The sequence below is a fragment of the Eumetopias jubatus genome, unplaced genomic scaffold (genome assembly GCF_037043125.1).
Source record: "Eumetopias jubatus isolate StellerSeaLion01/CBP00866 unplaced genomic scaffold, mEumJub1_p1.0 scaffold_6, whole genome shotgun sequence".
Classification (NCBI taxonomy): Eukaryota; Metazoa; Chordata; class Mammalia; order Carnivora; family Otariidae; genus Eumetopias; species Eumetopias jubatus.
In genome coordinates this window covers 40,185,478-40,198,413 of record NW_028274812.1, presented here as the reverse complement: position 1 = coordinate 40,198,413, position 12,936 = coordinate 40,185,478, and the positions used below count along the sequence as shown (strand labels likewise).

Sequence of the window (12,936 nt, the reverse complement as noted above, 5' to 3'; positions counted from 1 at the left end):
CTTGTCTTCAAATTTTTATGACAGTATCTTCTGAAGAACAGAAGGGTTTAATTTTAATGAAGTCCAACTTATGAATTTTTCATTCATGGATTGTGCCCGGATGTTGTACCTAAAAAGCCATTGCCAAAAGCCAAGACGACCTAGATTTTCTTATGTTATCCTCTAGGAGTTTTGCCATTTTACATTTAGATCTATGATCCACTTTGAGTTTATTTTTTGAGAAGTGTGTAGAATCTGTGCCTAGATGCTGCCGTTACTTCTTCTTCTTTCTTCTTCTTCTTCTTCTTCTTCTTCTTCTTCTTCTTCTTCTTCTTCTTCTTCTTCTTCTCCCTTTACTTCTTCCTCTTCTTCTTCTTCTTTGCTTGTGGGTGTCCAATTGTTCCAGCACTGCTTGTTGAGAAGACTATACTTTCTCTATTGAATCTTTTTTGCTTCTGTGTCAAAGATTAGTTGACTATTTTTTTTTGTGGATCTATCACTGGATTATTCTGTTCCATTGATCTATTAGTCTATTTCAGCAACACCATGCTGTGTTGATTGTTCTAGCTTTATATACAGTTGAAGTAGTAGTGTCAGTCCTCCAACTTTGTTCTTCCATTGTCTTAGCTATTTTGGGTCTTTTTTTTTCCATGTAAACTGTAATAATAAGTTTGTTCATAGCCACAATATCAGTTTGTCAATATTCACTGTGATTTTTATTATGATTGTATTGAATCTATAGATGAAAAATTGACATCTTAACAATTTTGAGTCTGCCTACACATGACCATGGAATAATTCTCAATTATTTGGTTCTTTTATTTTTTTCATTTGAGTTTTGTAGTTCTTCTCATATAAATCTTACAAATATCTTGTTATAATTAAATCTAAATATTTCTTTTGTTATTCCTAATGTAAACGGTATTGCATTTTTAATTTTGTTCATTCTGATTTTTTATTGCTGCCTCATAAAAGAGCAATTTACTTGTGTGTATTAACCTTGTATCCTGAAGCCTTGCTATAATTACTTACTAATTCTAGGAGGTTTTTCTTGATTCTTTGAGATTTTCTACACAGATACATATCATATGTGAATAAAAACAGTTTTATTTCCTCCTTCCTAATTGATAAATTTGTATTTCCCTTTCTTGTCTTATTGCATTAACTAGTACTTCTAGTACAATGTTGAATAGAGGTGGTGAGAGGGGACATCCTTGCCATTTTTCATATCTAAGGGGGGAAGCTTCTGTTTGTCATTAAGTCTGATGTTAGCTGTAGGTTTTCTGTAGGTATTCTTTATTGAGTTCAGGAAGTTCTGCTCTATTCCTAGTTTGCTGGAGGTTTTAATAATGAATGGATGTTAGATTCTGTCAAATGATTTTCTGTATATTGATAAGATCATGTGTTTCTTCTTTAACTTGTTGATGTGTTGGATTATATTAATTGATTTTTCAAACGTTGAACCAGCTTTGCATACCAGAATAAATCCCACTTGTTATAGTGTAATTTTTTAAATTCATTGTTTGATTTGATTTGATTATATTTTAGATTTCCTTGATTTGTTTTAGAAAGTTCTTGTCTATCAGTACTTTAAACTTTGTGATATATATGTACATGTAAAAGAAAATTGAAGTCCAAAACTCTCAAACGGGATTTAGTTGAAGTAAAACAAAAGCTAACGCCATTTAAAAAAAAAAAAAAAACAAACTAGAAACTCTCCTTCTACAGGGCTTATTAGTGTGACAAAGTGATCCCCTGCAAAACAAAGACCCTCATTTAGGTTCCTTCACTTGGGAACAATATTTTAAAAGGAGGATTCATTTTTGTATTTTAAAAAGATAAACTCAATGTATTCAGTAAACATTTATTCAGTGTCTCTTTTGTGCTGGGAGCTGAAAAAGCACAAACGGTTGCATTGAGTTCAGTTAATGCCAGAATGCATCTACATAGATCATAGAGACACATACACAGAGATCTGGGCCCATAGCATATAGATTGACAAACCCTACCTGATGGAATGAGAAAAGATTTCACGGAAGCACTGACAAATGTAGTGGATTTTGAAACTGGATAAAAAGTTTGTCACCAAAGAAGAATTGGAAAGACAGCTCCAACATAAGGAACAACATAAGCAAACCATGGAGTGTGAAAGTTCATGTGGCTGGATTGCTGGATATGCAAAGTAGAGGAGAAGCAGTGAGCAAAAGCTTGAAAGTCACACTGAGGACTGGAGATGAAGGGAACTATAGTATCCTACCAAAGATTTTAAATTTATATCCTTCCAGTGATAGTCTTTGAAGATGCTAAATCCAAATATTCTTTCTGGTATTATGTCAATGTAATTAATAAAGTTTTGTTCATAAAAGAATATTATACATACTAAACTGACTAAATACGTAGAGAGTCATTGTCATCTTGTTTGGAAATAGTCCCAAACTGAAGCCACCCATAGTTGTGTTCTCCACATCCTCCTGTCTCCAGAGACAACATCTTCTGTTTCATCTTTTACAATTTCTTTTTTGCATGTGTGTCAAGAGCATAATTTCTATATCCTATGTAGCATTGTTACTGATATTTATGGTTTAATCATATTTAGAGAATCTTCATGTCATTTAATTAAATATTCAATAGGATGCTTTGCTCCAGAGATATACTTGTTGATTCTTAAGTGTGATTTATGTGTATATTTTGAATGTAAACAGGGTAAATACTTCAAATAATACAATTCCATTTAGTAGATTTGTAAAACATTTTCATTTTAGAATTTCAATCTGGCTTTCTTGTATATACTTTTGCAGAATTTGGGGCAAAGTGGAAATGCCTCAGTCATAGGAGACAATTTTTACAAATGAGAATTAGACAATATTATGACTGGCAAATCCTTTAGCGATTGTTTAGTGAAATAGTCTTGGCTTATAAAAGAGGCTAGGTAAGGCAGGTAACTAGCCTAATGTCACAGAATAAATTATGGGAAAGGTAGACTAAGCTTTATGTGTTATTTTGAGACAGCCCTATACTCTACTGTTCAAACAGGTTAATATTTTTGATTACCATTAGCTTTCCTCAGTTTTTTTTCAAGGACCAACAATACAAGTGCTAACTACAGGGCACGCCTGGGTGGCTCAGTTGGTTAAGTGACTGCCTTCGGCTCAGGTCATGATCCTGGAGTCCCGGGATCGAGTCCCACATCCGGCTCCCTGCTCGGCAGGGAGTCTGCTTCTCCCTCTGACCCTACCCCCTCTTGGGCTCTCTCTCTCTCTCTCACTTTCTCTCTCAAATAAATAAATAAATAAATAATTTAAAAAAAAAACAAGTGCTAACTACAAGTTAAGAATTGTTCACCATGATTTTTATTGCCAAGAGTTTTAAGGACAATATAGATGCTGTGTATGGCTTATCTGACTAGTATCTTTATTCTAGTATAAGAATGAAGTGAAATAAAACCCAAACTTTGCAAGTTATAATAATGAAAAAATTTCTTAACTTACATTTTGCCATTTTATAATTCTAAAGAAGATCTGAATTAAATTTTCATTTTTTTTAAGAATTGCTTTTCAATCAGTTTATACTACATTATCATTCTATGAAAAATTGGGGCAGTAATAGTCAATGAGACACAGGTAAATTTTAAGTAGAATGTTGATAAAATTTTCATGTTCATCCCTGAAATTATTTGACCTAAAATGTATAATTTCATTTACAGCAAGAAGAAAGTAACAATGCATTTTTATGTGGGGCTAATGATTTCATATGATTTCTTGCAATTTGATTTTTAAAGAATGGAGCTAACCTCCATTAATCTATTATAGGATGTAGCATAAAAATTGATTTTTATACAATTTTATTTAAGGTAGTATATGCCAATTTTTTTTTCCTAAACAGATCTTTAATGGAAAATTGATTTATAAATGAAAGAAAAAAGTCAATAAAAAGAAAAAAAACCTCAGGAAACAACCTTTGTTTTATAACATAGTAACTTATAATATACATCCTATTAAAGATTTCTGAGGGAAAAAAGATCCAATCATATATGGCTTCAGGATAATAGCAGGAATGGAACGAAATATTAAAAGAACAAAAAGCATAACTAGCAGCTTGATGTTCTTGAGCTCGTAAGGAGGCCTTTTCTTGGTGTGCTGTATGGTAAACACTACAATGCATTTCCACAGTCCTTTATATAATCTAGCTTAGAATGTCAAAGGAACAAAGTTGATTTTTTTCACCGGTGAACAAAATTTTAATCTTTAAGTATTTATGTTAAATAATTACATATTTTATTTGTAAATTAAATAAACAACAAATTAAATAAACATTTTTTTTTTGCCATGCAGTTTTTACATGCCAAATCCTGGTGATGGTAATTGAGATTATATATGAAGAAAAATAGGCTTTGCAAGAGAATTTCACTATGAAGAGCATGGAAACAGACTCTTCCAGTTTTAAGGATGTGTGTTTTTTTGGGTTTTGGTTTTTTTTTTTAGGTGGAACCCAACATGGGGCTTGAACTCAATGCAGGGCTTGAACTCATGACCCTGAGATCAAGACCTGAGCTGAGATCAACAGTCATAGGCTTAACCAACTGAGCCACCCAGGTGCCCCCATATTTAAGGATGTCTTAAAGAACTATAAACCTGAGATTAAGATGTAGATAATATCAAGAATACATACTTTCATTATTTTAAAATTATGAAATTATATTAAGTATTGGCAAAAGAAATCTGAAGTTCATTGCCATTAAATTCAGAGATCATATGACAACTTTCTTCATATTTACAATTGGATTTGACTGGGCTTTAAAAAGTGGTTCATAATTGCATTCTATTATTTTTACATGAACATTGTTGGAAGTTAAATCAAGACAAAGTTTGAGAATTATAAGTGAAGCAAAAGCACACATTTGATGTGAAAAGTGTGTTACTTTTAAGAAACTATTTTGATAAATCATGGAAGAGGTAGAATGCAGGCAGATTAGGAGTGACACATTGCTCCTGGGGATGGTGTCTTTTCAGGTAATTCAATCCCTCTACCTACCAGTTTCTCTGATCTACAGTTAATAAAGTTATTTGGTGTTAAGAGTGGTAACCCCCCTCCCATCAAAAAAGAGCAGTGATTCCAATATGAAGTACAAGCTCAAGCTCCTGGGGCAATCTTACAGTTTTAGTGTACTTCCCCATAGAATGCCCAGAATCTCTAAGAAAAGGAAGGAAGAAAAAATGGTCACAGAGGCCAGATAGGCAAAGGAATGATTCATTTTCATGATAATTAAAAGGCAGAATATTTGCATGGAAACAAAAATTTGGGCATTACAATTATATCCCTATGTGACCTGTACTTGCCTCTAGTATATCCTGTGTATAATAAGAGTGATCAGGTCACACATTAGTTTATTAGAGAAAATGGATCATTAATAACAAAGAACCTTTAACTTTTGAGAAAAAGGTACAACATGAATGGTTCTCATAGCATCACCTCCAAATCTCATCAACAGCATTGACACACATTGTTCTTTTATTAGGCTGAAATTCTCTTTAGCACTGAATGGTATTCTTATCAGTAAATGTGTGAATCACATGAACCAAATGTTGCATGGCAGACTATGGTACCCTGCAGGAGATTAATGTAACAATACAAATTTTTTCTAAATAAGTGTAGTTCTGCTGGGTGGGTAGGATTTAGATCTGTCTGGTTATTAAAAGGATGAGGGGAGTGGGGAGGAACATGTGAGAAGGAAACTAGAAAAGAATTTCCTACACATAAGATAAAATAATTGTGAGAACATTCTAAAAGTATTAAAGTACGAAGAAGTGAGATGTGTTATGTGAGCAAATGAGACAGTGGAGAATTGCTAAAGGTTCTCTTGAAAATATATAAAATACATAAATAAGCAGAATATACTCATTTTCATGTGTTGTATAAGCTCTGCATGTAAACCATCTTCTCTCTGAAGCCCACGTCATGCTCCTCACACCCATTCCCCAGCGCCTAGCCTGTTGTGGGCGCTCAATAAATATTAAACAGTCAAAGCACAAACTGTTGTCAAAAGTTTTGAATTCACAGGAATCAATAGTATTGTTATCATTTAACATTTATTGAGGGTCAACAGCATGACTTAGTCCACATGTGCAAATAGGTTATTTTATAATCACATATTAAGCAGATAGTTAAATACAATTTGTATTAACTAAACTTTCAATTTTACTCCATTGAACTGAAATGTAAAAATTTTTTTAAATAATATTGACACACCATGAAATATAAACATTAATTATTTAAATAAGTAAGTTTCTCTCAGGGAAACCATTACTTTTAGATATTATTAACATTCACTTGAAAGTATGAGATAAATCTACAGTAAGTACACATCGCATATTCTAAATAGACCAGTGCATGTACAAAGAATAGAAGAATCTGAAAAGGTGAAGGAAGACAATGACAAATACACAAAGCTGTAATAGCATTTGGGTTTCCCCAGCTGTTATGACAACTTAAAACACTAATACAATTATGTAGGGTACTGTTGTTTACAAAATAGAATCAAAGGCAAAAAAGACAGAAATTCTTCAGGTGAACACAAATTAGCGTGCCTCTGAATTTAGAAACATGTCTTAATTAAAGGAAAGATAGAATTTTTTATTACAGGAAATGAACTGTATTTGATACATTTATGATCCACATGCTCCAGTTTTATCCTGAATAAAATGATTACTAGTTGTGCTCAGATTTATTCTTGTGGCTAATAGGCACTTAAATCCTATTTAATCTTTTTTTCATGAATATTTTTCTGTCGCGTTTCTACTTAATGATTTTGAAGTGATTTTTAATTAGTTAAGAGGATGGAAAACTATACTTAATATTTCTGAGGTGAAACTTTCAGTTTAATTTTAGATACTGAACTATCTATATGTACTCAAGTTTATAGTATGTTTTTCCCTAGCATTTAAATCTCAGAATCTTAGAAATGAAAGTCCTTCTAGATTAGCCTTCCCTTAAAAAAGAATAGCCTCTATATCTTGATGTAAGGAACACACTGCTTAAACACTTTGTTGAATAGAAAATTTTTACATTTGGAAGGACTAAGAGATCATCTAATTCTGCTCCACAGTTGTAAAAATAAGAAAAACAAAGGTAGGCCTAATGATTCTATATTTATACTTATATATTGGCTTAACTGGGCAATTGTTTAAATTTCTCTTCCATTTTAAGTTTTTTTAAAAAAATTAAAAAAATATTACTTTTTCTTTACCTTTTCACTGTTGGATTTAAGTCAGTTTGAAGGAAGAAGATTAAAAACAGGGAGATACTGGGACTCCAATCTATAATTCAGATCTTTTAAAGTTAATTGTCTTGACTGGTGTCTTTCCCTGCCCAAGTAACTAGCAAGCCCCTGGATGCTTCTTTAGAGTGACTCTTTTGCTCATCTGGCTAGTAACAAACAAATATTACTAAATGTTTTCTTCTGAAAGAAATCAAGATTGAAAAAGAGAAAAGTAAATGGGATTTAGGAGGCAGATCAATTTTGAAACTGAATAACAAGGAGGAAAAGGTACACTGTAAGAAATTAAATGCCAACAAATGAATAAATTAAGCTTAATGAAACATGACGCACTCTTTCTAGATGTAATATACAAATATCTAAAGATGAATCCTCCTATAGTAGCACACAGCACCTAGCAAGTGTTAAAATGTTTTCTTTGTCTTTCCTTAGCTCTCACTATGAGGATAGCAACATTTACGGTGTTAAACATTAGTATCTCTTGATGTTTCTAGGTACTTGCTTTCTGAACAAGGAGGAATAGTTAATGGTGTGTGTGTGTGTGTGTATGTATGTGTATGTTTGTGTGTGTGTGTGCACCTTTGAAGTGGAGAAATTATAAAGTGTTTCTTAATACTCAAAATTCTAGTCCGGCCAATTTAAGATCTTCACAAAAAGAAGAACTAAAAAACACGGTTAATAACGAGTTAGAGATAAAATCGAGTTACATTTTTGGACTTTTGCAGAAGTTAGATTAACTAAATTTCTACTTCTTATGTGATATGAGGTCTAGTTTACTAAATTACATTAACAAAATTCATTCCACCTTTCACTATATGAATTTCCCATAATGATGTAAAGTTTAGCTTAATCAATGTTTCCTAAGTACAGTTATAATTCAATCTAAGTCCAGAGGTTCAATATACACAATTTTATATAGATCGCCAAGTATATTTTAAATCTAGTTAAGAATTTTGAAAGTCATGTTTTTCCCCAGTACAAGATCACGATGCAAACTTAAATGAAATAAAATGACTCTTCAAGAACTATTTAATTGTACTTCAATGCATTATAAATTAGTTTTAGATTATTTATACTTCTGAAGATAACTAAACTGCATAAGGAAGAGAAGTACATAATAGATTTAAGAGCCTCATCTTATGAATAAATTTTAGAATACTCTGATGAAATCTGTAAAATGTCATTGACTTATTTTTACATTAACTTTTGATTTTTTAAATCACAAAATACATTTTTCATATCAATTATTAGTCATACATATATCATCTCAAAAATATGCAATTTATCCAAAAACTCTATTTCTTATGATATCTCTGGTTGAAAAATATGAGGCCATTGCTTTACAATATTTAAAACCAAAATGATTTACTAAGTCAATATAAAAAGAGCCATTAAGAGAATCTCATATTTTTACATAAGCTAAGAGCCTAACCTTTTAAGAAAAAAGGTATTTTTAATAAAAAAATGAATTATAAGATTATCTGAATAAGTAAGTTCACAACTCTAAAAGCCATTTCTAGTCTCCTACCTAGTTGAGGAAACATTATAGAATTAATGAAACTGACACCAACATGCAAGTAAGAAGAAATAAACAATCTGTGTTTAAATTACTTATCTCTTAGGTACTATTATTAGTGTGGGCATTTTACATTCTAGCCAATCTTCTCTTAATATGCTGTGGCTGTAAAAGCAAATCTACAAATGCCAAAGATGAGCAATCAGCACCTTTATATAGAAAGGAAAAACTGTGAAGCTTAGTGAGATCAAAGTGGTTTGACAGTTTATCTCACCTGTAGTAAAGCTGATTTGATAAGGAAATATGCCTAAGTAAGGACTCTGCAATTATCTAGGAATTTATCATTCTTCATATCCTCTCCCGTGTTTTCTCATTTGAGCTCCACATCTTGTTGAATAGACAGGTCAGATATAATTAACACCCTTTTATTTTATTTTATTTTATTTTTCCAGAAGAAATTTAGGCTCAGGGCCTTGCCTAAGTGAACAAGTTAAAGTTGGGATGTAGTGCCCCTAATCCTCTACTTTATATTTCAGAGAAGGAAATACCCACATCAAAAAGAAGCTGACAGAAATATTCTATTGAATTGTAAAATTTCACAGAGCCCCCAGAAGCCAAAATTAATTTGAAAACTTTTTCAGTGTAATTGCAATCTGATTTTATTTTGAAAAGCCCAAGGAAATAAATTTTCAACGAATCATTTAACTTAATTGAATCCTTAACCTTAATTTACTTATCTGAAATACGAGAAATTAAAGGATTTTCTTGATATATTTATATCAAAAATAAATTTTTGATATTACAAATTTAATTACTCCCAAATTTAAAAGGAAAAATTATTTTGACATTCTTGACAAAATTATTACTAGTTCTGATTTTATTACAATAAGTAATAAATATTATATTAGATGAAAAGCCAAAGACTGGGGGAACCATAATTAAAGTTATTAGCACTCCGAGCTCTAACACAAGGCCCAACATCACTTTAAATGTTTTACCTCTACTGTACTTTTGCATTTTTCTCAAGCATACTCTAGAGTTATGTATTTATTATATAGCTGTATAAATAAAAATAAAATGCATTACTTGTAACATTCTGATTTTTAATATTGAGGTTTCAGACCTCTTGCGAGAATCACTTGCTGAAGTCATAGTATAAACTCAAATAATTTACTTTTGGTGTTTTTTTTTAAGTTTTACATATTATTTTTAAAGCATGAGAAGTTATTTTTGCATAAATAGAATTATGTCATCTTTATTCTTTAAACTCTGATCAATCAGGTGGTGTTAAAACCACAAATCAAACAGAAAAATGTCTAACAGTTACAGATCATTTCCTTATTCCCAATAATCTTCAGCATTTTCCCTGATATAATTAAGAAGTCTGTGGAGTTTTCCTGCTCTGAACTTATACTCAAAGTTTAGTTATACAAAAGAACAAAAACCCAGACTGCTGCCTCACATTCTCCCTGGCACAGAAAAGCATGCAAGGACAGTGATAAAGAGCAATAGATTTAACAGTTATGGTCTTCCTCCTGTCTGAATCCAGTGCTTTCCTCCTCATGTTGTTGTCTTTCTAAAGAAGATAATGTCAACCTCCTTCATTTTTTTTTACCTTGCTCCACTGTCTTGGTTGTTTTCTCTTCCTTCTTTCCAGGTACTGCTGCAAAGCAGAAATAAGGTTTAAATAAAAGTTCCAGATGGAAATACTGCTTCTGCTCAAAAAAAAAAAAAAAACACAACCATTTTGTAATTCATTCATTGCCAGCTTTTTCTTCTAAACAATTTTAAAACCTTTCAACATTTCTCTTTTCTCTGTAAACAACTGAAACTATCTTAAATCTAATGTTAAAGAATTAGAGGAAAAAGAAATAACTCCTTGCCTTCTTCTGACTAGTTTTTCCACTCTTTTCTACCTTCTTCTTTTATATTCTGCTTTGATAAACAGGCTCTACAAAGAATTCTACTTGACAAGACTATGATTAATTGACTTACAATTCAGGTTATGGCTTGGAGTCATTCAGTGTCTTGAAAAATGTCAACCAAGATGTTCCTTTGAAGTTTTAGCTTAACCAACTGAAAGAATAGTGTGGTCATGCTTGAGATTCATTTAAATATTAAAGGCATCCCAAGTCATAAGTAACCAAAAGAGAAATAAGATTATCATTTAGGTGCTGTTTAACTGGAACTATGCTTTCTCTAAGAGTTATTGCTCTCAGTAGAGTACTCGCTGTTTACCTATTTATACATCAAAACAGTAGAAATTATTCATACAAAATTAGTATTCCCCACTGAAATAAATGACTCAAGTGAGGATCTTCAGAGGACACTAGCAGCCATTTGATGAAAGATGAATGGGGGACTGAATACTTCCATTACAACCAAGTACCACCCCACAGAGTCACGAGGGGAAAAATGCAACTTTGAAACGAAGAATGTGATTGTCACCAACTTAACCACTGATGAACCTTAGAACCATTCATTCAGAATGGGACATCCAAACAGTCTGGCTTCTTAATGATATGCAGTGATATATATATATATATATATATATATAATTTTGCCCTCTGAAGTATTCCTGCCAAAGCATTCAACTATCCAACTGGAATCCAGTTAAGCCAGATTTAGCTTTCAGTTTAATCAAAACAGGATGTAAAAAACATATTGAATAATATTCTGAAGAAATCATCAAAGCAATCAAAAATGTCTACAGTATAACTGGCTATGATCTCTTCAAAAAACAAAAAACAAAACAAAACAAAACAAAAACAAAACCATGTCATGAACTAGAGAAGGGAGGGAAAGGTAGCATAACTTTTTTCAAAAATTTGCTAAATTTACTCATTAATTATAATAGTTCAGCTATAGATCCTTTTAATTGTTTCAAGTAGATAATAATTTCATTTGTGAATAATGAGTTTTATTTCTTATTTTTCTATTTTTATACATATTATTTCTTTTTCTCACCTTATTGCACTTGTTAAAATCTCTAGTACAATGTGTAATAGAAGTGGTAATAACAGACATCCTTGTCTTATTCTAATTCTCAGATGGAATTTTTTTCATTTTTTCTGAGAATGATATTTGCTAGTGGTTTTTATATATCTTATCAGATTAAGGAAGCTTCTTTCTACTCTAGTGATGAATTATATTAAATGGATCTACTATGATGAATGTAATTTCCCTTTATTCTATTATTCTGGTTAATTACATTGTTGTTGTTTTTCTTGTTTTTCAAATTGCATTCCCTAAATAAAACCAACTTTATCATGTTTTATCGTTCATGCACATTATCAGACTTGATCTCCTAATATTTTGTTAGGGTCTATGTCTCTATGTTCACAAAAGAAGTTAGCTTGTATATTTTCTTTGTTTTTTAGATCTCCTAATATTTTGTTAGGGTCTATGTCTCTATGCTCACAAAGGAAGTTAGCTTGTATGTTTTCTTTGATTTTTAGTTCTTGTTAGGTTTTGGCATCAAGGTTATTCTAGCTCCATAAAATGAGTGAATGCTTCCTCTTTTCCTATTCCTGAAAGGTTTAGGATAAGATTGGTGCTAAATTTTCCTCAGATGTTTGAAAGAATTCACCAGTGAAGCTATCTGGCTAGAATTTTCCTTGGGGAAGAATTATAGTTATGGATTCAAAATATGAATTTCATTACAATTTTTGGATTTATTGGAAAATATTCCTATTTTTAATTTTCTGTAGGATCTGTAATGATGCCTCCTTTTAATTTTCTGACATTGATGTTTTGTGCCTTCTCTTTTTTCTTAATAAGTTTTCATAAGAATCTATATATTTTATTAGTTTTTATGGCAAGTCTAATTTTTACTTTTTTGCTTTCCCTATTGTACAACTTAATTTATTACTTCATTAGCTTTTATTATTATATTTTTTTAAAATTTCTCTTCCTCTACTTTCTTTGGGTTTAATTTTCTATATTAAAAAAATATTGCCTTTCCAGATACTCAATTTTCAGCCTTTCTTCTCTAATGAATATTTGTAAAGAGTGTAAATTTCACCCTATCACTGTTTAGCTATACCCCAAGTTTCAATGTAATGTTTTTATCATACATTAGATCAACATATTTCCAAATTTTACTGTCATTTTTTCTTTGATACATGGGATATTTAGACATGTATTGCTTACATTTTACACTATCTAG

At 31.3% G+C, this 12,936-nt stretch overlaps 1 protein-coding gene across 1 annotated transcript in view; it reads right to left on the bottom strand.

Moving 5' to 3' along the window:
- Positions 1-12,936, bottom strand: part of TRDN (triadin) — a 327,015-nt gene that overhangs the window by 100,410 nt on the left and 213,669 nt on the right. The window contains exon 21 of the mRNA XM_088023743.1: positions 10,384-10,431. Coding sequence (XP_087879869.1) covers positions 10,384-10,431 — 48 coding nt within the window. The remainder of the gene's footprint in view (positions 1-10,383; positions 10,432-12,936) is intronic.